General features: G+C 42.0%; 1 protein-coding gene and 1 pseudogene across 1 annotated transcript; both read left to right on the top strand.

Moving 5' to 3' along the window:
• The first annotated feature begins 1,248 nt into the window (after positions 1 to 1,248).
• LOC109866825 (uncharacterized) lies at positions 1,249 to 7,633 on the top strand. Its single transcript, XM_031801106.1, has 4 exons — positions 1,249 to 1,405; positions 4,811 to 5,156; positions 5,283 to 5,529; positions 6,455 to 7,633. The coding sequence occupies exons 2-4, from the start codon at positions 4,890 to 4,892 to the stop codon at positions 6,814 to 6,816; spliced, it is 876 nt and encodes a 291-aa protein (XP_031656966.1). The 5' UTR covers positions 1,249 to 1,405; positions 4,811 to 4,889; the 3' UTR covers positions 6,817 to 7,633.
• Positions 7,634 to 10,408: 2,775 nt separating this feature from the next.
• Positions 10,409 to 24,050, top strand: LOC109866962 (RNA-binding protein 28-like; annotated as a pseudogene).
• The last annotated feature ends 206 nt before the right edge of the window (positions 24,051 to 24,256 follow it).

Genomic DNA, 24,256 nt, shown 5'->3' with positions numbered 1-24,256 from the left:
TGAACTATTCAAGGCAAATACAATGGGCTTTGTTTGGAAAAAAATTAGAGCGCTCATATAACCACGGCATGCATAATGGGTTATGTAGCTCGTTGTAGTGATGGGTCGTTCGCGAACGACTCGGCTCTAAGAGCCGGCTCGCATATCAGAAGAGCCGAATCTATTTATAAAAAATAAAAAAATAAAAAAGATATGAATAATCAAAAGATTTAAATGAATATAATTAACTCATTCAAATAACGAATGGATGCAGTTTGACGAGAGAGCAACTGGGGATGCAGCATGAAGGAATCCCTTTAGCAGATGCCATAATGGAGGTCCGATCCTATTTGGAGGAGCCACTCCAAAGATCCTCTGAGCTGGTGGAAGAACAAGGCCTCTGTCTACCCACGGCTTACTAAAGTCATGACAGGGAGACTCTGCATTGTGGCCACATCCGTTCCCTCTGAGAGGGTCTTCTCAAAAACGGGAAAAACAATTACTGAGAGAAGAAACCGCATCAGCCCCTCGAAAGTGAGGCAGCTTGCATTTCTGAATGCAAATCTCTCATAAAAGCTAAATGTGGTCAGCATTGCTGTGTGCTGCTGGTTATAACATGGCAATAAAGAAGAGAGAGAAAAGAGGGACGTTTAATGTTTTAATGGGATGCAGCAGTTTTGCACATTGTTTTTTTATTTTCTTTGATATGGTGCAATGTTCTTTGATATTATTATGTTGTTCAGATTGTATTAGTTTTGAATTGTTACATTTATATGCACTTTGTTTATTTACTTTAAAAAGTTATACTTTAAATGTGCATGTGTAATAGCATCCTTCTTTTTTACATTTATTTCTATTTGTGGGATGCTGCAGTTTTGCAAATGATTTATTTTCCTTTGATATTGTGCAATATTCTATTATGCTTTTCAGATTGTATTAGTTTTGAATGTTTAGATTTATATGCACTTTGTTTATACACATTAAAAAGTTATATTTTAAATGCACATGTTTAATAGCATTCTTTTTCATAACAAACCAATGCATGTTTAAATGCATTGTGGTTAAGGTAGAGTATGATTTCATTTAATCATTTAATTAGAAATGTTTTAACACCAATCAGAGTCAAACTATCGCAAACTGACTTGAAAAAATACAAAACATTTTTTTTTTAAAGAGTCGTTTGGGAGCCAAAAGAGCCGTCTCTTTTAGGTGAGCTGAGCCGAACGAGCCGGCTCACTGAAAAGAGCCGTAATGCTCATCGTTGTTTAAATCAGCGCCATTCGGATGTCGGCACGTTTTCACCGGTTTGTCTAAGATATATAAATAACCCCTTTCGTGTGGGTTTGTTACATGTGTACCACCGTTTCTGATGAGTACTTCGGGGACGTTGAGGCGGGGCACTTTGGCACAAAACACGTTTTCACAGGTAAGGAAAGTTCTTATAATAGCTAGCTAGTAACATTCCTAGTGTTGATGTCAATACTGTATACATGATACTGTATGTTATATAGCCTTTTGCGACATAGGCAGCTAAGCCCGATAACTAACGACAGTAAGATAACTAGCTAAGTTAGCTTTGCCAGTTTTGACCACTTGATCATACAATTTAAAGTGTTTTTTTTTAGTTATTGAATTTATCTCGGCCACATTGACCATTTTATTTAATTACCCGTTATTTTACCAGGTAAGTTGACTGAGAACACCTTCTCATTTCCAGCAACGACCTGGGGAATAGTTATAAATTAACCATTAACATGCCTTTAAAAATATGGAACGATCAATTTTCGTTCATTTGGCCAGCTACCAGCATTTTTTAATGATATTATCAGCTACCAAATGTGCAGCTAACCTTTAGTTGTGTTTGCACATAATGACTGTGTCCTTGAGAAAGTCAGAGGTACGATTTTCCCTCTGAGAATGACTGACATAAGTCATTGGCCTGTTAAGAGCCCCGATGCTCAATCTGAACAGTAACATTCGTCCATTGCCTAACTGTTTTGGATGCATACGGAGTTTCTTTCATATCAGTGAGGGAAAAAAATATATAGATGTAAATTTTTTTTTGCTATCTAGTATGCTGCGAACACCTGTGTGTAAGCTAACTCTGGAAGTGTAGCAGAAGTGTAGTTTTGGAGGGACTAATAGCTATATGGATCTGTGCAAAACGGCTACAGTACAGTGAGTGTGTATATACAATGGGGCAAAAAAGTATTTAGTCAGCCACCAATTGTGCAAGTGCTCCAAATTAAAAAGATGAGAGAGGCCTGTAATTTTCATCATAGGTACACTTCAACTATGACAGACAAAATGAGAGAAAAATCCAGAAAATCACATTGTAGGATTTTTTATGAATTTATTTGCAAATTATGGTGGAAAATAAGTATTTGGTCAATAACAAAAGTTTATCTCAATACTTTGTTATATACCCTTTGTTGGCAATGACAGAGGTCAAACGTTTTCTGTAAGTCTTCACAAGGTTTTCACACACTGTTGCTGGTATTTTGGCCCATTCCTCCATGCAGATCTCCTCTAGAGCAGTGATGTTTTGGGGCTGTTGCTGGGCAACACGGACTTTCAACTTCCCCCAAATATTTTCTATGGGGTTGAGATCTGGAGACTGGCTAGGCCACTCCAGGACCTTGAAATGCTTCTTACGAAGCCACTCCTTCGTTGCCCGGGCGGTGTGTTTGGGATCATTTTCATGCTGAAAGACCCATCCACGTTTCATCTTCAATGCCCTTGCTGATGGAAGGAGGTTTTCACTCAAAATCTCACGATACATGGCCCCATTCATTCTTTCTTTTATACGGATCAGTCGTCCTGGTCCCTTTGCAGAAAAACAGCCCCAAAGCATGATGTTTCCACCCCCATGCTTCACAGTAGGTATGGTGTTCTTTGAATGCAACTCAGCATTCTTTGTCCTCCAAATACAGGTAAATAAATACAAGGTAACGATGGGAGGACAGAGGAGCCTCTTAAAGAAGAAGTTACAGGTCTGTGAGAGCCCGAAATCTTGCTTGTTTGTAGGTGACCAAATACTTATTTTCCACCATAATTTGCAAATAAATTCATTAAAAATCCTACAATGTGATTTTCTGGATTTTTTCTCTCTCATTTTGTCTGTCATAGTTGAAGTGTACCTATGATGAAAATGACAGGCCTCTCTCATCTTTTTAAGTGGGAGAACTTGCACAATTGGTGGCTGACTAAATACTTTTTTGCCCCACTGTATATTGTAGCGACCCGCACAGACAGCTGTGTGTTATGTGTTAGGCTAGTAGGTGGTTGTGTCATACTTACCAGTACCCAGTGTTCGCGGGGTCCGACATGTCAATCAACCTGCTATCTGCCAATCACGGGAATGCCTGGAATGTTCTGATGCTGGGCTTCCTGGCGGTTGGCAGAGTGGCGCGGAGGGGGGTTGGGCAGGGGGATGGAGCATTGGAAGTTAAGACCAGGTTTAACCTTTGTTTTCTCTCTTATGTCTGGCCTTCACAAGAGAAGGTCACGGTTGGCTTGTGGGGTATCTTTCGTTTATTTGGTGTGGGCTACGGCCAAACAGTAGCCTGTGTAAAGTTGGGTTAATAAACCGTCAATTCGTAAACTCAACCCTCTGTCTGGACAATTGTTCCTTTATGATCTAGTCAGGTCATTACAATATATATATTTTTTATCGGAAGGATTCTTTCTCGCTGAAAGACAAGGGCCATATGTTTGGAAAGCCATATTACAAGCAATGATTCTTGACGTTTCTAAACATTAAAACACAGCTTCGGGATTGTAGTTCACATGAGTCAGTGGTGGGCGGAGCTAATGGCTGAAAACTGTAGGAAGAAGGCAGAATGTTGTAGGCTACGACTAGCCCAATAATGGACTAAAAGAGCCTAACGTTGCTCCTTATAGTCCAAGGACATTACATGTTCCATTTAAAGGCGAATTGGCTCTAGAAGACAAAACAGTCAAATGCACAATTTAAACGTGAATCGATTCTCAATTGCAGTATGGTTCTAGAAACACATCCCTCTTTCATATCACATCAAAATAACTTTCCAAATGCAGTGGTGTAAAAATAAAGTACTACTAAGTAGTTTTTGGGGTATCTTTACTCTACTATTAATATTTTTGGCAACTTTTACTAACCTACATTCCTAAATAAAATCAAGTACTTTTTACTCCATACATTTTCCCTGATACCCAAAAGTACTCATTACATTTTGACAGAAAAATGGTCCACACTTGTCGAGAACATCCCTACGGCCTCTGCTCAGACGGACTCACTAAACACAAATGCTTTATCTGTCATTAAAACAAATTCCATTTTGCTGTCTTGTTTGCTTAATATAAGGAACTTGAAAATTCCATTCTTGCAATTCCATTGACTTTTTGATACTTAAAGTATTTGGTTTTAAATATACTTAAGAGTTTTACCCAAGTAGTATTTCACTGGGTGGCTTGTACTTGAGTCATTTTCTATTAAGGCATCTTTTACACCACTGCCCAAATGTAAGTACACTGTTTTAACGCCATTGCAGCCAACAGTATTTTTCAGTGACAACACGTTTGGGCGTCCGTCTTCCGTTTACACATGTGTTCAGAGATGCATATAGCTAATTAGCATAGGTAGCTAGTCCACTCGGTCTTCCGTCTGTTTTCTGTAAAGAACCTCTGTAATATGGAAGTGGGAAACCTAACCCTATAAAGGTGTGTATCAATTGAATATATATTATTTCTCGCTGATGTGAAGGATAAGGTCCTTATGCTTCCAAACCCTATCTGTAATGTTGCATGTTTAAACAGCAAATCTGTCTGCAAAATATTTTTCCCCTTCCAGACCAAAGCCTTCACCACAGTTGTCTTACAGCACCACCTCCAGGCTCCCTAACCCTGCACTCTGAATCCCTGCTGTCACCATGCAAGCCCGTAGGGTCACCGTTCACCGCATCAGCAAGACCGTCACCTTGTACCTGAATGACGCAGCCTCACCTAAACCCTCCCCTGGCCCTCTGTCTGCCCTGAACGATGCAGCCAGTACCTCTCCATCCCTAGCCCTTACCTCTGCCCCAACCAAGCCCCTGCTGCTGATGCTGCCCTGGTTGGGGTCGCGACCTCAGGCTGTGGCCAAGTACTGTGAGATCTACTTCCGTACAGGCTTTGACGTGCTCATAGTGGAGAGTGCGGTGAGGAAGGGACAATGTTCATGGGTGGAAAATCTGTAACAATTTAAACATTCTGTTTAGAATGCTCCTCTCTATGGTCTCCTTTCTCTCTAAAATACCTCTTATATCCCCTCTCCTCTACCCTAGGTGAGTCAGTTTCTGTGGCCTCGCTGGGGCCTGGACTACGGGGCGAGGGTACTAGATCTCCTGCAGAGTGACTGCTTTGTGTCACGCCCCCTGCTCGTGCACGCCTTCTCCATAGGAGGGTACACCTTCACCCAGCTGTTGGTGCATGTGTCCCGCGACACACAGAAGTACTACGGCTTCACTCAGAGGATCAGAGGCCACATCTATGACAGCCTTGTGCTGGGCTCACTGGAGAGGATGGCTACAGGTGAGTCTGGGGGACAGGGGTTACCGTGAGCGGATACCGACCAGGTGTAACACATCTGACAGCCTAGCATTGTCTAGTATAGCCTGGTTAGAGGTTATAAAGCTAACCAGTGAGCTGATGTTGTCCTTTATCCTCAGGACATTTATACTGAACAAAAATATAAATGCAACAATTTCAATGATTTTACTGAGTTAGTTCATAAAAGAAAATCAATTGAAATTAATTCATTAGGCCCAAGTCTATGGATTTCACATGACTGGGATGGTATAGGCCCACCCTCTTGGGAGCCAGGCCCAGCCAATCCAAATGAGTTTTTCCCCACAAAAGGACTTTATTACAGGCAGAAGTACTCCTCAGTTTCATCACCTGTCCGGGTGGCTGGTCTCAGACTGTCCCGCAGGTATGGAAACCGACTGGAGGTCCTAGGCTGGAGTGGTTATGCGTGGTCTGCGGTTATGAGGCCAGTTGGATGTACTGCCAAATTGCCTAAAATGATGTTGGAGATGGCTTATGGTAGAGAAATGAACATGAAATTATCTGGCAACAGGCCTGGTGGACATTCCTGGAATCAGCATGCCAATTGCACACTCCCTCAACTTGAGACATCTATGGCATTGTTGTGACAACTGCACATTTTAGTGGACTTTTGACCCCAGCACAAGGTGCACCTGTGAAATGATCATTCTATTTAATCAGCTTCTTGATATGCCACACCTGTCAGGTGGATGGATTATCTTGGCAAATGAGAAATGTTCACTTAAAGGGATGTAAACACATTTTTGCACATAATTTGAGAGAAGCTATTTGTGCGTGTGGAAAATTCTGGGATCTTTTATTTCAGCTCTGGAACCGTAGGACCAACACTTTACGTGTTGCGTTTTTATATTTTTTGTTCACTACATTTTGTCATTGATTATCTCCTCAGGTCTAGGTAAGATCCTGCTCCCCCGGCTGAAGAGCCAGGTGAAATGGGCCAGTATGCTCTACTTCAGAGCCTTCAAACACCACACAGTCGACTACTTCAACAACGGCATTGATGTCTTCTGGAATAACCCTGTCACCGCACCTGCCCTCGTCTTCTTCTGCCAGAACGACGCACTGTGCGACCCGGAGGGCATGGAGGAGATCATCGCCTACTGGAGAAAACGAGGGATGGAGGTGACAGACAGGAAATGGGAGGAGTCAACACATGCAGGCCACCTGAAACGACACCCCCAGGAGTACCTGTCTACCTTGGAGACCTTCCTAAAGACTCTCGGTATGGTCCCTCTCAAGGCCAAGATGTGATGCTAGGCAGGACCCACACAGCTGTGGTCCGGTCCAGAAACAATCCCTAATCCTATCCACTACCCCTTAGGCCCTCGGGATGGCTCCCCAGCAAGGCCAAGTGACAACAGGGCACAGCTGTGGTCCAGTCCAGAAATAGCCTCTAGCCCCTACCCCCTAAGCACTCAGGACCCCCTCAAGACCAGGATGTGACTGCAGGACGTGACAGTTTGCACTTCACTTACCTACAAGTTCCACGTTTGAGTACTCTAGGTATAGTGGGGACTTATTGTATACAGTTTTACATTCTTGGAAAAACAGTAAATTAACTCTTGTTTGGTAGACTTTACGCAAAAGGAGTCATTGTTTAGATGTTTCGGAATTGTACCAGAAATGTCATGTGATATAGCCTTTGCATTACATAGGTTACGTAGTGCTCTGAATACCTCAACAGCACCAATCTCTAATAGTATCCACTTCATTTTCAAACGCTTTTAAACACTGAAGCCAAACTTCCTCCGCATTATCATAGTTTGTATGCTCGCCACTAGAGATCCCTGCATTAGCATGTTTCTGTTAGCTGATAAATCCTGAGAAAATACCCCATGTTGCTGGCCTGCTAATGTGCCTGGACCTTGAAGGCTAAACATATGAGGGAAAAAAACAATGTCTCCAAATGATTGTCCAATCAGGCAGGCTAGATGCAATCAATTTGAAATGAATATGCATTCAAAACACCAGGCTTTTGAGCAGTTATTCAAATGACAGGCTTTTCACTGCAGTCTACAGCCTAGACTAGAGTTTTGTACACACTTGAAAACAATAACATTCTTCATTACGTTGTTGTAGGCTACATTTCTTGTCCCTAAAGGCTGAAACTATAGGGTAGCTTTTCAAGCTGGTACCAGGGGACTGGGAGGGAGCGCACTCAGCGCAGCCTCGGGAGCACAGTGTAGGCTACCTATGATTTTGTTATCTGATGAAAAATAAATATTTAGTGAAATTTACGGGATATATTCACTGCAGTATTGAGCTTATGAATTATGAGCTAAGATGCATATGCTTCTAATTTAGACTATAGTCTACATCCCAAGCCTGTCTGTCTTTGTTCTGTTGCGCAATTACGCACCAGGCCTCTCCGCTGCCATGCCTGTTCCTTATAATCTTGTGGAGTCCCAGGAAAAGCAAGAAAAAAAGCACTTACAGTTGAAGTCATAAGTTTACATACACCTCAGCCAAATGCATTTAAACTCCGTTTTTCACAATTCCTGACATTTAATCCTAGTAAAAATTCCATGTCTTGGGTCAGTTAGGATCACCAGTTTATTTTAAGAATGTGAAATGTCAGGATAATAGTAGTGATTTATTTAAGCTTTTATTTCTTTCATCACATTCCCTGTGGGTCAGAAGTTTACACACACACACACACACACACACACACACACACACACACACACACACACACACACACACACACACACACACACACACACACACACACACACACACACACACACACACACACACACACACACACACACAAATTAGTATTTGGTAGCATTGCCTTTTAAATTGGTTAACTTGGGTCAAATGTTTCGGGTAGCCTTCCACAAGCTTCCCACAATAAGTCGGGTGAATTTTGGCCCACTCCTCCTGACAGAGCTGGTGTAACTAAGTCAGGTTTCTAGGCCTCCTTCCATAGGATTGAGGCCAGGGCTTTGTGATGGCCACTCTAATACCTTGACTTTGTTGTCCTTAAGCCATTTTGCCACAACTTTGGAAGTATGCTTGGGGTCATTGTCCATTTGGAAGACCCATTTGCGACCAAGCTTTATCTTCATTGCTGATGTTGCTTCAATATATCCACATAAATCTTCCATCCTCATGATGCCATCTATTTTGTGAAGTGCACCAGTCCCTCCTGCAGCAAAGCACCCACACAACATGATGCTGCCACCCCCATGCTTCACGGTTGGGATGTTGTTCTTTGCTTGCTTCCCCATTTTTCCTCCAAACATAACGATGGTCATTATGGTCAATCAGTTCTATTTTTGTTTCATCAGACCAGAGGACATTTCTCCAAAAAGTACGATCTTTGTCCCCATGTGCAGTTGCAAACCGTAGTCTGGCTTTTTTGGCGGTTTTGGAGCAGTGGCTTCTTCCTTGCTGAGCGGCCTTTCAGGTTAGGATATAGGACTCGTTTTACTGTGGATATAGTTACTTTTGTACCTGTTTCCTCCAGCATCTTCACAAAGTCCTTTGCTGTTGTTCTGGGATTGATTTATACTTTTCGCACCAAAGCACGTTCATCTCTAGGAGACAGAACGCGTCTCCTTCCTGAGCAGTATGACGGCTGTGTGATCCCATGGTGTTTAAACTTGTGTACTATTGATCCCATGATGTCAAGCAATGAGGCACTGAGTTTGAAGGTAGGCCTTGAAATACATCCACAGGTACACCTCCAATTGACTCAAATGATGTCAATTAGCCTATCAGAAGCTTCTAAAGACATGACATAATTTTTGGGAATTTTCTAATGTGTTTAAAGGCACTGTCAACTTAGTGTATGTAAACTTCTGACCTAATGTGAAATAATCTGTATGTAAACAATTGTTGGAAAAAATACTTGTCATGCACAAAGTAGATGTCCTAACCGACTTGCCAAAACTATAGTTTAACAAGAAATTTGTGTAGTGGTTGAAAAACGAGTTTTAAATACTACAGCCTAGGTGGATGAAAACTTCTGACTTCAACTGTAGTTGTTGGGGAATTGTTAGATAATTGTTTGATACTACTGCACTGTCTGTACTAGAAGCACAAGCATTTCGCTACACTCGCATTAACATCTGCTAACCATTTGTATGTGACCAATAAAATGTGATTTGATTTTACTAACCGTCGCGCCGATCTGCATCACAAATAAAGGTTTTGGATGCTGCTTCTCTCCCACAACTCTGTTACTATGCCTAACAGGCTCGTGTGAGCAGTTCCCGGGAAAACGCATCGCTAGCCGGATCTTCCTCAAAATTAAAAAAAAATAATTCATCCTTTTTGATTAACAACAAATCAATACAGAAAGTACATGAGGTAACACAAGTACATATAGACTACATACAATGGACAATCGAGCTAGGGGGTACAATATCACATTACAATTACACAAGGACCTTAAGAGACATACATACACTTACAATTCTAACAGCTTTTTTGTTAGTAGAGTATTTAACTGTCTTAAAATACAGTTCAATTTCTTTTGTAGGGTAAGAAAATGTTTTTTTGTTTGTAAATTTACATTTGTGTACATGAAATTTGGCCAAAAGAATAATTGAATTAATTCCATAATGTTTCAGCTTATCTCTATTGTATGTAAAGAATCCAAGCAGTACATCTCTCCACAATAGTGTACAATCTTCATAAATGTGTTCAATGATAAAGCTACTGATGTCTTGCCACAGTTTTCTTACATGAATACAATGCCAAAAAAGAAGCAGCACTGTTTCTGGGTGGTCATTACAAAAGGAGCAATTTGAGTTGATGTTTTCCTTAAACTTCTTCATATAGTGGTTGGCAGGATAATATTTATGAATAATTTTAAAGGAAACTTCCTTAAACAATGTCAGGCCTAACAATTCTCGTCTGGAGTCTGCCAGTAGATGCATCTAACGACCGCTTGGAGGAGATATTCTCTGAGATTGGACCTGTGAAGCACTGTTTTGTTGTCAAGGAAAAAGGTGAAACAGCTACTAGTTACATGACATTTGTCATCTTTGTAAAATTGTGCTGATCTCAATGTCATTCAGACCATGTCCTGATTTGTAATAGTATTAAAGAATATGTGTGAAAAGACAACTCTGACACATGGTCCCTACAGGTGAAGACAAATTTCGGGGGTTTGGGTACGTCACCTACTCCATGTAGGAGGATGCACAGCCCGTGGTTAGAGAGGTGAAAGACTATGATGAACAGAAGATCAACTTGTCGGTGGCCAAGAAGAAACTAAATGACAAGAAAAAGGGACCAACGGGTATAAAAAGCTTATGTGGATGCTTAGCTGTTACTTAGCTAGATGCCTACCTTCCATTTCTTATGGTGAAGTTAGAGGATCAAACATGTGTGGTCTTGTCTTCTACACAGCTACAGCACCAAAAGAACCAGTTTCACAAAAATGCCATAAATCTCAAGGAGCTTTAAAGAAAAACCGAAGGAAAGCCAGACTAATCATCAGGAATCTCAGTTTCAAGGTTTGACACACAGACACACTAGTGATGCGCGGGCCAGCTTTTCACCTGCCCTCAATTGCTAACAACCCATCCACAACTGCCTGACACTGTGATAAAGTTCAAATCTGAGGCCTGCACCCAGGGTTGGATTTAGGCACAGGCGACATGGCCAGCCGCCCAGGGCAGCATGGGGTGCATGCACCAAAAAATATTCTGGTGACATTTGCGCAATCAATTTTCTATCGCTCATTTGCACATCACTTCAATGATATCATGTCACAGTGTGGGACTGTAGATCAATTGACTGTAGGAGTGGGCGCCCTGATTCTAGTTTGTGAGCTAGGCGGGCTACTGCCTGGGAAGGTCTCCCACTCAGAAATACAAGATGGGGCAGGGGTAGGTTGACCTCACGGTCTCCCCACTGGAAGCCCGAAGTAGGGGGAGCAGGGGAATCTATCAAATAGTGCACCTCTAACTTTGTACGGTACAAATGCATTTAGTAATGCAATTTAGTTTGTGTGTTTCTTGTTTTTGAAGTGCAATAATATAATCAGACTCTCTTCTTTATAAGTGTGTTATTCTATTTGTGTGATATAGAATTTGTGCAATTTAGTTGTATTTATTTTTTGTTAGCAATAGGGTAATAGTATATATATAATATTATTAATAGGGTAATAGTATATATATAATATTATTAATAGGGTAATAGTGAAATAATTCGATTCTCTTTTTTATTTGTATTTATATACAATTTGTTTCTATTCGTCTTTGTTTCTACTTTTTGATGTTTGAGTCTTTTTGTGTATATTTTCACGTTTATAGTTTTAAATGTTATGATTTAAAAAAAAATACGTTTTCCCGAATGTCTGAATAAAATTACAATTTGCAACATAACGTTTTGCATTGTTGCCAAAAAGTTCAATTTTGATTTCATCTGACCAGAGGACCTTCTTCCACATGTTTGGTGTGTCACCCAGGTGGCTTGTGGCAAACTTTAAACAACACTTTTTATGGATATCTTTAAGAAATGGCTTTCTTCTTGCCACTCTTCCATAAAGGCCAGATTTGTGCAATATACGACTGATTGTTGTCCTATGGACAGAGTCTCCCACCTCAGCTGTAGATCTCTGCAGTTCATCCAGAGCGATCATGGGCCTCTTGGCTGCATCTCTGATCAGTCTTCTCCTTGTATGAGCTGAAAGTTTAGAGGGACGGCCAGGTCTTGGTAGATTTGCAGTGGTCTGATACTCCTTCCATTTCAATATTATCGCTTGCACAGTGCTCCTTGGGATGTTTAAAGCTTGGGGAATCTTTTTGTATCCAAATCCGGCTTTAAACTTCTTCACAACAGTATCTCGGACCTGCCTGGTGTGTTCCTTGTTCTTCATGATGCTCTCTGCGCTTTTAACGGACCTCTGAGACTATCACAGTGCAGGTGCATTTATACGGAGACTTGATTACACACAGGTGGATTAGTCATTTAGGTCAACATTGGATCATTCAGAGATCCTCACTGAACTTCTGGAGAGAGTTTGCTGCACTGAAAGTAAAGGGGCTGAATAATTTCGCAACCCCAATTTTTCTATTTTTGATTTGTTAAAAAAGTTTGAAATATCCAATAAATGTCGTTCCTCTTCATGATTGTGTCCCACTTGTTGTTGATTCTTCACAAAAAAATACAGTTTTATATCTTTATGTTTGAAGCCTGAAATGTGGCAAAAGGTCGCAAAGTTCAAGGGGGCCGAATACTTTCGCAAGGCACTGTATGTGTGCCATTCAGACGGTGAATGGGCAAGACAAAATATTTAAGTGCCTTTGAACGGGGTAGGGTAGTAGGTGCCAACCGCACTGGTTTGAGTGTGTCAAGAACTGCAACGCTGCTGGATTTTTCACACTCAACAGTTTCCCGTGTGTATCAAGAATGGTTCACCACCCAAAGGACATCCAGCCAACTTGACAAACTGTGGGAAGCATTGGAGTCAACATGGGCCAGCATCACTGTGGAATGCTTTCGAAACCTTGTAGAGTCCATGTCCCAATTAATTGAGGCTGTTCTGAGGGCAAAAGGGGGTGAAACTCAATATTAGGAAGTTGTTCCTATTGTCTTGTTCACTGTGTACATTTGTGGATTTTTAATGCATTGTTTTCTCTTTATTCAACCTCCCCGCCACCCACCCGCCTTTCATCCACACAATATTTAATTGCCCTAAACCTGCCCACTCCGCTGATATAACCGCGGGGATTGTGGGTTACGAGTCAACCCTTGCATAACTAACAGACAAACAATCTTTTCCTTTGGCCTCCCCTTTGTTCGAGGATGCTTTGTCTGCAGTTAGTTGTTAATGTTTGTCTTGTGTTCCCACAGTGCTCTGAGGATGATCTGAAGCAGACCTTTGCCAAGTTTGGGACAGTTCTGGAGGCTAACATCCCCTTAAACCAGGTACAGACTTCAACTTGAGAGAATCACCACCCAACAACACTAAGCACTGTTGAGCCTTTGTGGATTTAGTTGCGCAAAGACAACTACAGAGTCAGTAACATGTTTTCTATCTGGTGTCTGACTATTCCTCACTCTGTTTACCTTTCTGTGTGTGTTTCATCAGAAGGAAAGATGCGGGGCTTTGCGTTTGTCCAGTTTAAGAATGTCTTGGAGGCAGAAAAGCCCTTGAACGCAATAAACCTAAAGGATATCAAAGGTGAGACACCTTAACCTGGTGTGTGTGTTTAGGAATTGAAAAGGGGAACAACTTCTTAATTAAAAGTTGAATTGACAGAGACAGACATATGTATATGTGAAGACATATGTTCCTCTAAGAGGTTTGCGCAAAATTTACAAGGGCTGATCTAAATACTCTTACCATATCGGTTTGTTGTTTCACCCTTCTGTGCCCGGTGCCAAAACATTAGATCAAGGTGGAGACCTTGGGGTTGAATAGACTATACATTTGAAACATCTTAATCATTTAAGGACACCTATGGTTATGGTTCAGGGGCCCAGATACCATTTACTGAGGCCTGCTTTACGGTGACCTCTGGCCTGAGAGAGGGTACCTAGAGGCCAAATTCCAATAGAGAATAATCATAAGAAAATAGCATTCTTAACAGTGTGTGAGACCTTTTTCTGCCCTGTGAATATCTCTGATAAAGATGAGGCACATCTCAACAGTCTACTGTGGCTTCATCTGCTGCAATCAAGTCGTTCTCTCCTCTGTCCTTTACAGGAAGGCAGGTAGCTATTGATTGGGCTGTGGCTAAAGACAAGTTTGTCGCTACTCAGCCAGGAGCTAAGAAAGTGGAAAAGGTCACAGCAGAGAAGCCGGCACCTGAAAGTGATTGAAGAGGAGGAGGAAGAAGTAGAAAAGAACAAGTATGAGCTTTTGCTGTCTTTTTTATCTCTATTTCTGCATGTGCTCAGTTTGAGATGGGCTGTAAAGATGTAGACCTTGACCTGATGTAATTAAGAAATAAGGCATGAGAACCTAGGGATTATCGTGTGATTAAATGCCGACTATGGGCTGTTCGAAGACCCAACACAGCTCGGGGGGTCAGGGGAAATAGCCCATAGGAGGGTGTTATTCACTATCATTCATTTTTTTGAAAATGGTTACCAACATATATTTTTAAAGATGAATGACATGTTTTCATAAATGAAAATGAGCAAATTTGTTTAATTTCGTCCTTCCACCAGACGATATAGTCCGGGCAAAAGCCAGTTGTTAGTTCTGAGATTCCGAAGTAGCTAGCCAAACAAGCTTTGTCTATTCCAAACATTCTAAGCAAAAAAGGTTGCCATGCAGGCTTGCTACTTCTTTGCTAGCTAGCCAACTAAAGCTAACACACAATCAAATCAAGCAGCTGAAATGACAACAGACATTTGTTTTATGTTTGTTTCTATTGCCCGTTCTTTTGATATATCCATTAAAATGATCCTGATAAATGTATTTGTCTGGCTCAGAGATTGTCAGTCATGTTTATTCTCTCCTATGGAAGGGTGGAGATTGCCAAAAATAACTAATGTTTTTGCACATGTCGGAAAAGCAAGCAGCAAGATTTAGACAAACCCCAACTGTTGCAAACCAAATGCTAGCCTAGTAGAATGAGTTAATAATGTGTCAACCTTTTTCCAGGGGAGATTAAGTTTATAGATTTCCTGGCTGGGCTGTAGGACAATGAATCTGCATTGATAATTCAAATTGAACTGTTAACAGGCAGTTAACCAATCAGGATCCAAACAACCCATTTTATGTCTAAATTGGTCTTCTTTGGCCAGTCTTTGGTTCTGAGGACTGGAGTATTGCAGCCAGGATATTGTTGAAGTGTTGTGTTTAATAGTTCTTCTTTCTACAAAGTTAGCTCCAAGTCAGCTCAGCATCCAGACACCCCATCAGAGGAGGAGGGTGTTGAGGAGAATGACGATGCAGAGTCTCAGGAGGCAGATGACGACAAAAGGGATCTTGGGTCTGATGAAGACGACGATAAAGATGATGACAGTGAGGATTCTGGTATGAAACGGTTGTCTTTTCTCTTGATGAAATATCAGTATGTATGTTCCAGGTTGCCCTCTGTTTGAACCCCTCCAACACTCTGGCTCTCTGGCTCACTCTGGCTGTGGCTCTGGCTCTCTCTGTCTCTGGCTCTCTCTGGCTCACTCTGGCTGTGGCTCTGGCTCTCTCTGTCTCTGTCTCTCTCTGGCTCACTCTGGCTGTGGCTCTGTCTCTCTCTGTCTCTGGCTCTCTCTGGCTCACTCTGGCTCACTCTGGCTCTCTCTGGCTCATTCTGGCTGTGGCTCTGGCACTCTCTGTCTCTGGCTCTCTCTGGCTCTCTCTGGCTCTCTCTGGCTCACTCTGGCTCTCTCTGGCTCACTCTGGCTGTGGCTCTGGCTCTCTCTGTCTCTGGCTCTCTCTGGCTCACTCCGGCTGTGGCTCTGGCTCTCTCTGTCTCTGGCTCACTCTGGCTGTCTCTGGCTCACTCTGGCTCTCTCTGGCTCACTCTGGCTGTTGCTCTGGCTCTCTCTGGCTCTGGCTCTCTCTGGCTCTGGCTCTCTCTGGCTCTGGCTCTCTCTGGCTCTGGCTCTCTCTGGCTCTGACTCTCTCTGGCTCTGACTCTCTCTGGCTCTGGCTCGCTCTGGCTCTCTCTCTGGCTCTGGCACTCTCTGGCTCTGGCGCTGGCTCTCTCTGGCTCGCTCTGGCTCACTCTGGCTCTCTTTGGCTCACTCTAGCTCTCTCTGGCTCACTCTGGCTGTGGCTCTGGCTCTCTCTGTCTCTGTCTCTCTCTGTCTCTCACACAACCTCATTCTCTCTTTAGCTCTGTCCACTGCCCAAACTTAAACAATGGCCTGAAGTGATGCCAGTCAGATAATGGATGTCTACATGTTAACATTGAATCATGACTGTGTTGGTTAGTAATGGTTGTTGCTCTGTTGTCTGGTCAGGTATTGCCTTTGTTCAAGTTCAAGTCTAAAGAAGCAGCAGAGAAATGCATTGCTGCCGCAGAGGACGAGTCAGAGGTGAGACAGAATAGGATATATTACTCATATTTTCTACAGGTACATCTCTTCTGATGAGCTCTGAGTTGCTGTAATGTATGTTTGGGGGTAACATGTTTGTCTGTCTTAGAGCGGGGGTATCTGTGTGGATGGTAGGAAGCTGAACATCGTAAGCAGAGAGGATGCCGTCAAACTGAAGGACAAGAAGGTCAAAACGCATACAGGGACCAGGAACCTCTACCTGGCTAGAGAGGGATGTAAGTTACACCACCTTCTCCTCCCTTTTCTTCTCCCCTACCCTCCATCTCATACCTCTTTCTTTCAGTGATACGGGCAGGAACTAAGGCAGCTGAGGGTGTTCCAGCAGCAGACATGACCAAGAGGACCAGAGTAAGTACTTCCTGTTTTTTAACCAATCAGAGCATCATAGCGTTGTCTTACAATCACAACACAGTGTGTTGGTAACTTGGGTCTTGTGTCCTCAGTGTGCGTTTTTTTGAGGAAGGCTAACACTCTCCTTCTGTGTTAGTTTGAGGACCTGAAGAGGACCAAGCTACGGGACATGAATGTGTTTGTAACCAAGACCCGCTTGTGTGTCCACAACCTGCCCAAGTCTGTAGACAGCAAACAACTAGGACAACTAGGACTCTCAACTAGGACTCTGTCTGAAAGCTGCAGGAGCTGGCAAGGGGGTCCTCATTACCGAGGTAAGACACTACTAGCACATTTCCATAGCTGTTTCCATCCCAGTCAAATCTGTCAATAGGTCCTCATCTCTCTGGGTCAGTGGTTCCCAAACTTTCTATAGTCCCGTACCTTTTCAAACCTTCAACCTCCAGCTGGGTACCCCCTCTAGCACCAGGTTCAGCGCACTCTCAAATGTTGTTTTTTGCCATCATTGTAAGCCTGCCACACACACACACACAATACGATACATTTATTAAACATAAGAATGAGTGAGTTTTTGTCACAACCCAGCTCTTGGGAAGTGACAAAGAGCTCTTATAAGACCAGGTCACAAATAATAATATAATAATAATCAATACTTTTGCTCTTAACCATCTTACATATAAAACCTTATTTGTTAATAACACATTGTGAATAACTCACCACATGTTACAAGGGTGTGCATCCTTTCAAGCACATAACTATGCAATATTGGGTTGTATTGGAGAGTCTGTCTTAAATAATTTTCCACACACAGTCTGTGCCTGTATTTAGTTGTCATGCTAGTGAGGGCCGAGAATCCAATTTCACATAGGTACGTGGTTGCAAAAGGGCATCAGTGTCTAAACAGTGAGATTTGCCAAGGCAGGATACTCTGAGCGCAGCCCAATCCAGAAATCTGGCAGTGGCTTCTGATTAAATTACATTTTCGCAGAACCGCTTGTTGCAATGTCGATGAGGCTCTCTTCAGGGATGCAAACTCGTCACCTTTCGGCAAAATTCGCTGTTTTGAATCCAAAATAGGTGACCTATGTGATTTGTGTAGATCTGATGAGAAATGTTTTGGAGGGAGGGGGGGCTTTAGATCAGACTACTGGCTGTAAGCGAATGAGTGATGCTCGTTTGGAGCAATACTGACTTGTATCCAAGAAGTTTGGTAGGGAGGGGGGGGCTTTGGATCAGACTACTGGCTGTAAGCGAACGAGTGATGCGCGTTTGGAGCAATACTGGCTGTATCCAAGGCTCAACCAATCGTAACAGCAGAATGCAGCAGGTGACTAAAGAGAGAAGAGACAACCAAATTGCCAATTACAGCACCAGTGGGTGCTCTGGAAAGACAGCAGAGAGTAGAAAGGCAGTTTTCCATTTACATCAGCTTGACTCCTGAACGATAACGAAGAGGTAGGTGAGAAGCCTGACCACGGAGACAGGGGTGAGAAGGTGATGAAGCATTCTTCATGAGCTGTAACCGAAAAACAACTGGCATTTGGAAGTTTTAAGGTGAGGGAGGAAGTGTGGTGGAACAAGTATTGTTAGCATTTTAAGTAATGTTATCTTGCTAGCAGGATCGAATTCTCCGTTAGCTAAGTTAACCAGAGAAACCTATAGAGGTGAAAGGAACACCACACACTTTCCCTCTTTCTCACTTTTTCAGTCCAGTGGATACAAATGGGTATTCCAGGTGTACTCTGCCTGAGAGAGATCAATTGTGCCAACAAAAGGATCTCATACTCTGCTGCTGGCACATTGTACATTTTCTGCCTGTGGACATCTGTTCTACAGTGTAGTAACCTTCAGTGTAGCCCAAAGATATTGCTTTTGTTGAACTTGACAGTACCATGTGTGTGAGTCAGGGGGGATTATGACATTTTTTTACTTGGTGAACGTTATATTTGCACACATGTAGCCTTGTACACAGACCAATGTCTACTATAGTGGCCTCTATAATAGAGCAAAAATAGAATGCCTGTTTGTTTCATTCTATTTCTACTTTAGAAGTTTTTTCCCCAAGTGGAATTTTTAGATGTTTGTGGTCACAAGCGTTCTATTATAAAAGGCTGTCATGGCTAACTGCAATATTAGTGGATTGTTTTTTTCTCAAGACTTGAGTGTCATTTGCAGTAAAGTCTATGCAACATTAACCACTTTTTATTTTTACACCCACAGACGGATCATGTAGATCATATTCTTTGTTGTTTAATTAGTTAAAACTTGCATTTCCCCCTAGCAGGGATTTTTAGCATGTTTCAGTGCAACAAAAAATGGTCACCTTTTTGGGCTCTCACCAGTTTGCATCCCTGTCTCTTGTTCAGATATCGGTAAGTGGACTGGGGGCAGGGCATGAAAGTGATAACGAATCCAGTTGTTTGTGTCATCTGTTTCAGGAAAGTACCTGCGTAATTTCGCACCCAACTCACTCAGGTGCTTCGCTATATCACATTTGACATTGTACGCAAGCTTGAGTTCATTTGCACACAAAAAATCATACAATGATGGAAAGACTGGGGCTGTCCTTGTTAATGCAGACAGGGAAGTGCTCCAACTTCTTAATTATAGCCTCAATTTTGCCCCGCACATTGAATATAGTTGCGGAGAGTCCCTGTAATCCTAGATTCTGATCATTCAGGTGAGAAAAAACATCACCCAGATACGCCAGTCGTGTGAAAAACTTGTCATAGTGCAAGTGGTCTGACAAGTGAAAATGATGGTTAGTAAAGAACTTTATTAAGCTCGTCTCTCAATTTAAAAAAAAGTGTCAATACTTTGCCCCTTGATAACCAGCGTACTTCTGTATGTTGTAAAAGCATAGTGCAGAAAATACACAACACTTCAGGGGCCTTGCGTTAACAAAGTGAACTATTTTCACTGTAGTGTTCAAAATGTCATTCAAGCTGTCAGGCATTCCCTTGGCAGCAAGAGACTCTCGGTGAATGCTGCAGTGTACCCAAGTGGCGTCGGGAGCAACTGCTTGCAGGCGTGTTACCACTCCACTATGTCTCCCTGTCATGGCTTTTGCGCCATCAGTACAGATACCAACATGAGCAGAAGCAACATTTGGCTACATATGGACCATTAGTGGAATTCCCACGAGAGGGTAATGGTTAATGTGATTGGATGTTAATTATTTGACCAGGCTACCTGTATCTGACATTGTGTTGTTATTTCGCTGAACACTAGATGGTTTAATTTATTTTCTTTGGCAGTGAAACGAGGCTACTCAGATGAGAAAAAAACCTCACCCAAATGTATAGCCCCGTTGGAAAATATATATTGACTGTTTGAAAATGTGAAGGAAAAAAACATGTAAAAAATATATATTTAAAAAAATAAATAAAAAATGCTCTGGGTGAACTATTAGTGATCACCAGGGGGCACTACAGTGCCTTCAGAAAGTATTCACACCCCCTTCACTTTATGTTCTAATGGTTTCTTCTTCCTCCTCTTCTTCAGTCACTTTCAGTGAGTTCAAAATGTATTAAATTGACCCACCCATCATGTCAGTGTAATTATGTTTTTAGAAATGTTTACAAATTAATAAAAAATGCTGAAAAAAGCTAAAAAAGCTGAAAAGTCTTGCCAATAAGTATTCAACCCCTTTGTTATGGCCAGCCTAAATAAGTGCAGGAGTAAACATGTGCTTAACAAGTCACATAATAAGTTGCATGGCCTCACTGTGATGATTTTTGAATGACTACCTCATCTCTGTATCCCACATATATAAAATGATCTGTAAGGTCCCTCAGTAGAGCAGTGAATTTCAAACAGATTGAACCAGATAGATCAGGGAGATTTTCCAATGCCTCACAAAGAAGGGCACCTATTGGTAGATGGATAAAACAATTAGGCCAATGGTGACTTAAAACAGAGTTTAATGCCTGTGATAGGAGAAAACTGAGGATGTATCAACAACATTGTAGTTACTCCACAATGCTAACCTAATCAACAGAGTGAAAAGAAGGAACACTGTACAGAACAAAAATATTCCAAAACATGCAGCCTGTTTACAACAAGGTACCAAAGTAATAGTGCATAGCAATACACTTTTTTGTCCTAAATAGAAAGTGTTATGTTAGGGGGAAAATCCAATCCAATACATTACGGAGTACCATTTTCCATATTTTCAAGCATAGTGGTGGCTGAATCATGTTATGGGTATGATTTGTAATCGTTAAGGACTGGAGAGTTTTTCAGGATAAAAAATAAACAGAATGGAGCTAAGCACAGGCAAAATCCTAGAGGAAAACCTGGTTCAGTCTGCTTTCCACTAGACACTGGCAGATTAATTCACCTTTCAACAGGACAAAAACCTAAAACATCATTTACCAAAAACTATGGATGTCTAGCAATGCTCAACAACTAATTTGACAGAATTTTTAAAATAATAATGGGAAAAAATTGCACAATCCAGGTGTGGAAAGCTCTCCAAGACTTACCCAGAAAGATCCACAACTGTAATCGCTGCCGAAGGTGATTCTAACATGTACCAACTCAGGGGGTTGAATACTTATCTAATTACTGGGTTTTTCTGTTTTTTTTTATATACAAATGTTAGACTTTTTCTTCCTCTTTGACATTTCAGTATTTTGTGTAGATTGTTGATGGAAAAAATGACATGAAATCCATTTGAATCCCACTTTGTAACAAGAAAATGTGGAAAAAGTAAAGGGGTGTGAATATTTTCTGAAGGCACTGTATTGTCCTATAAAGCTGCCCTGTCCATGTTGAATGGCCTTTGATTTGTCTCTTTACAACCTCTTTCCGCAATTGTCTCTTTGTTTACCATTTGCTCCCCTTTCTTTTCCTCACCATCTCTATCTGTATGCCCCCTCTCTCACTATCTTTCTCTCTCCAGCTCCAGTGCAGGGTGATGTATGATAAGAAGCCAGAGTGGGGTCAGGTGTTAGGCCGGTCGCTAGGTTACGGCTTTTTTCAGCTCCAAGATCATGAACACGCTCTGAAGACACTACGACACCTCAACAATAACCCTGACATCTACGGAAACACCAAGGTGTGTTTGTGTGGCGCTGTGTCTTTGTTGATCTATCTGTGTGTGTGTATGCATGTCCTCAACCTTGTACTCGACAGAGTGCAGCTGTGTTTGAGAGGGTGAATGGCAGGTTATGTTTCAGGATGTTGTCTTTGGCTCTCAGTAGCTGATGTCAGTAATTGCATTCATTTTATCTCTGAACAATATTGCGCCTGGACTCAAACATCCTAGTCATCAATGTTTATTGTTCCTGAGGAATGTAAAGAGAATGTTGAATTGCACGTACACACATTTGGTTTGGCAACCTACAGCATCTGATCAATATTGACGGTCTTCCTAAATGATGAGAATGTGTTATTGAGAAGACTATTCACAGGTTGTTGTTTTTTTCCTTGAGTGATTTACGTTGTCTGTCTACAGAGACCCATTGTTGAGTTCTCTCTTGAAGATGGAAGGAAGCTGAAGATTAAAGAAATGCGACAACAAGTCAAGGTGTGTCTTCTCTGCTGTTTATGTTGGTGTGTGATTATGGTTAAGATTAAGAGTAACACATTTTCCTGTCTCCATGGTTTCCAGGAGCGTTTTAAGGGGAGTGGCCCTATGGGAAGAGGGAAGATGCAGCCACAGTCAGGAGGCAGGCTTGGACCTCAGAAGGTTGTGTCTAAACCCCAGAGTAACATGGTAACCAAGGAGTGGTCAGCGACGACCCAGACACAGTCGGCACCATCCGGTCAGGGCAGAAAGGATGGAGGTATGACGCTCTACATTTCTGCCCTAACCCTGAATATAACACACACACAGCTCATCAATTCTGGTGGAACTGCAAATGTTTGTCATTTTTAACATTTCCCTCGTTTTCTGTGTTCTTTTTGCTTTTTGGTTGTCGCTGATATTTCCTTCTCTATCGTCTAGTACATCCCCCCCAGCCACAGGCCAAGGCTCAGACCCAGCAACAGGCCCAGAAGCAGGGCTGGCAGTACTCAGGCTTCCAGACCACCTCAGTTCTAGAACACGTAGAACTGGAGGATGGAAAGAAACGAAGGAAGGTTCTATCCCTGCCCTCCCACCGTTGCCCAAAGATAAGGTAACACACACACACACACACTGTACCTATGACATTGTAACCCATACTACATGGTTTAATTTTGGTCCTGCAGGGTGCGTGATAAGGGAAAGCCTGCTCAGCCTAAGAAGCCCAGGATCGGTTCCAGCAGGACAGGGAGGAACGTCACTGGAGAAACCTACACAGGTATGCACACAAACACACACAAACATTACCCATGTCTGCATGTCGTGGCCCCAGGATCATGTAGTACATTCAACTGTCTTCATTGGTTTTCCAGAGCACCTTAGGGGCCAAGAGGCGGGTTAGGAGCCGAGAGGATGACCGCTTTGACAATTGAACAATACAAGAGGAAACTGATGGGCGGCAACAAGACTGCAACCATCAAGAAGAACAAGTGGTTCAACAGTTAAGTGTGTGAGATGCCATTTTTTGAAACAAAGATTTTACATTTTGAAACAAAGATTTATGATGGTTGAAATGTTGGTGTAACATTCACCCATGAACTGTGTAGAATAGAGTCCTGCATATTACTGTCCGTGTATGTCTGTGTCCTCACGTTATACACAACTTGTGGTGTGCCATCACAGTGGTAAAAGGTGGGGTGTCCGAGTAGTCACTTCCTGAATTAACTCTGACAGAGGTTTGAAGCAGTGTTAAAAAAACAATGTGTGGGTTTGTTTAGTACGACAAACAATGTTCAGAACAGATGCTGATGTTTTACTCTACTTTGCTTTATGTTCATGTAAACTATTGGTGAATAATAATGTAAAGAATATCAGAGATTTGAGAAATGTAAATGACTGACATTTTTATTAAAGAACTTGCAAAGACGGAGACAGTTTTAGTTTCTCTATATTTCATATGTTAAGTGGTCATCTGTGATATAAGAAAATGTTAATGTATCGATACATTTTGGAAACACCCACACAATGTTCATGTGTAAAGTTTGATATACATCTACCCCCCCAGGCACCCATTTCTGAACATGTTGATGTACTCTGTGTAAAGGTATTGGTGTGTTCAATAAATGTTCCTCTTTGATCAAGGTAATGTTCTACCTCAGACCAGTTTCTAGAGTTTGGGAAATGTTGGATTGTAGAAACACTGTCACACCCACAATGTTGATTGCATATTTGGTAATGTTTGCTGACCCTGTTCTTCTTACCCACGCACTGGCCTAGTCGAGGGGAAATTCCGACCCACGTTAAGCGCCTGTAAATGGAAGGTAATTCCTTATTTTATGTACTTTTCTCTGT

This window comes from Oncorhynchus kisutch, linkage group LG22, assembly GCF_002021735.2.
Source record: "Oncorhynchus kisutch isolate 150728-3 linkage group LG22, Okis_V2, whole genome shotgun sequence".
In the NCBI taxonomy this organism is placed as follows: Eukaryota; Metazoa; Chordata; class Actinopteri; order Salmoniformes; family Salmonidae; genus Oncorhynchus; species Oncorhynchus kisutch.
The sequence above is the reverse complement of the archived record's forward strand: the minus strand, read 5'-3'. Positions and strand labels throughout refer to the sequence as shown.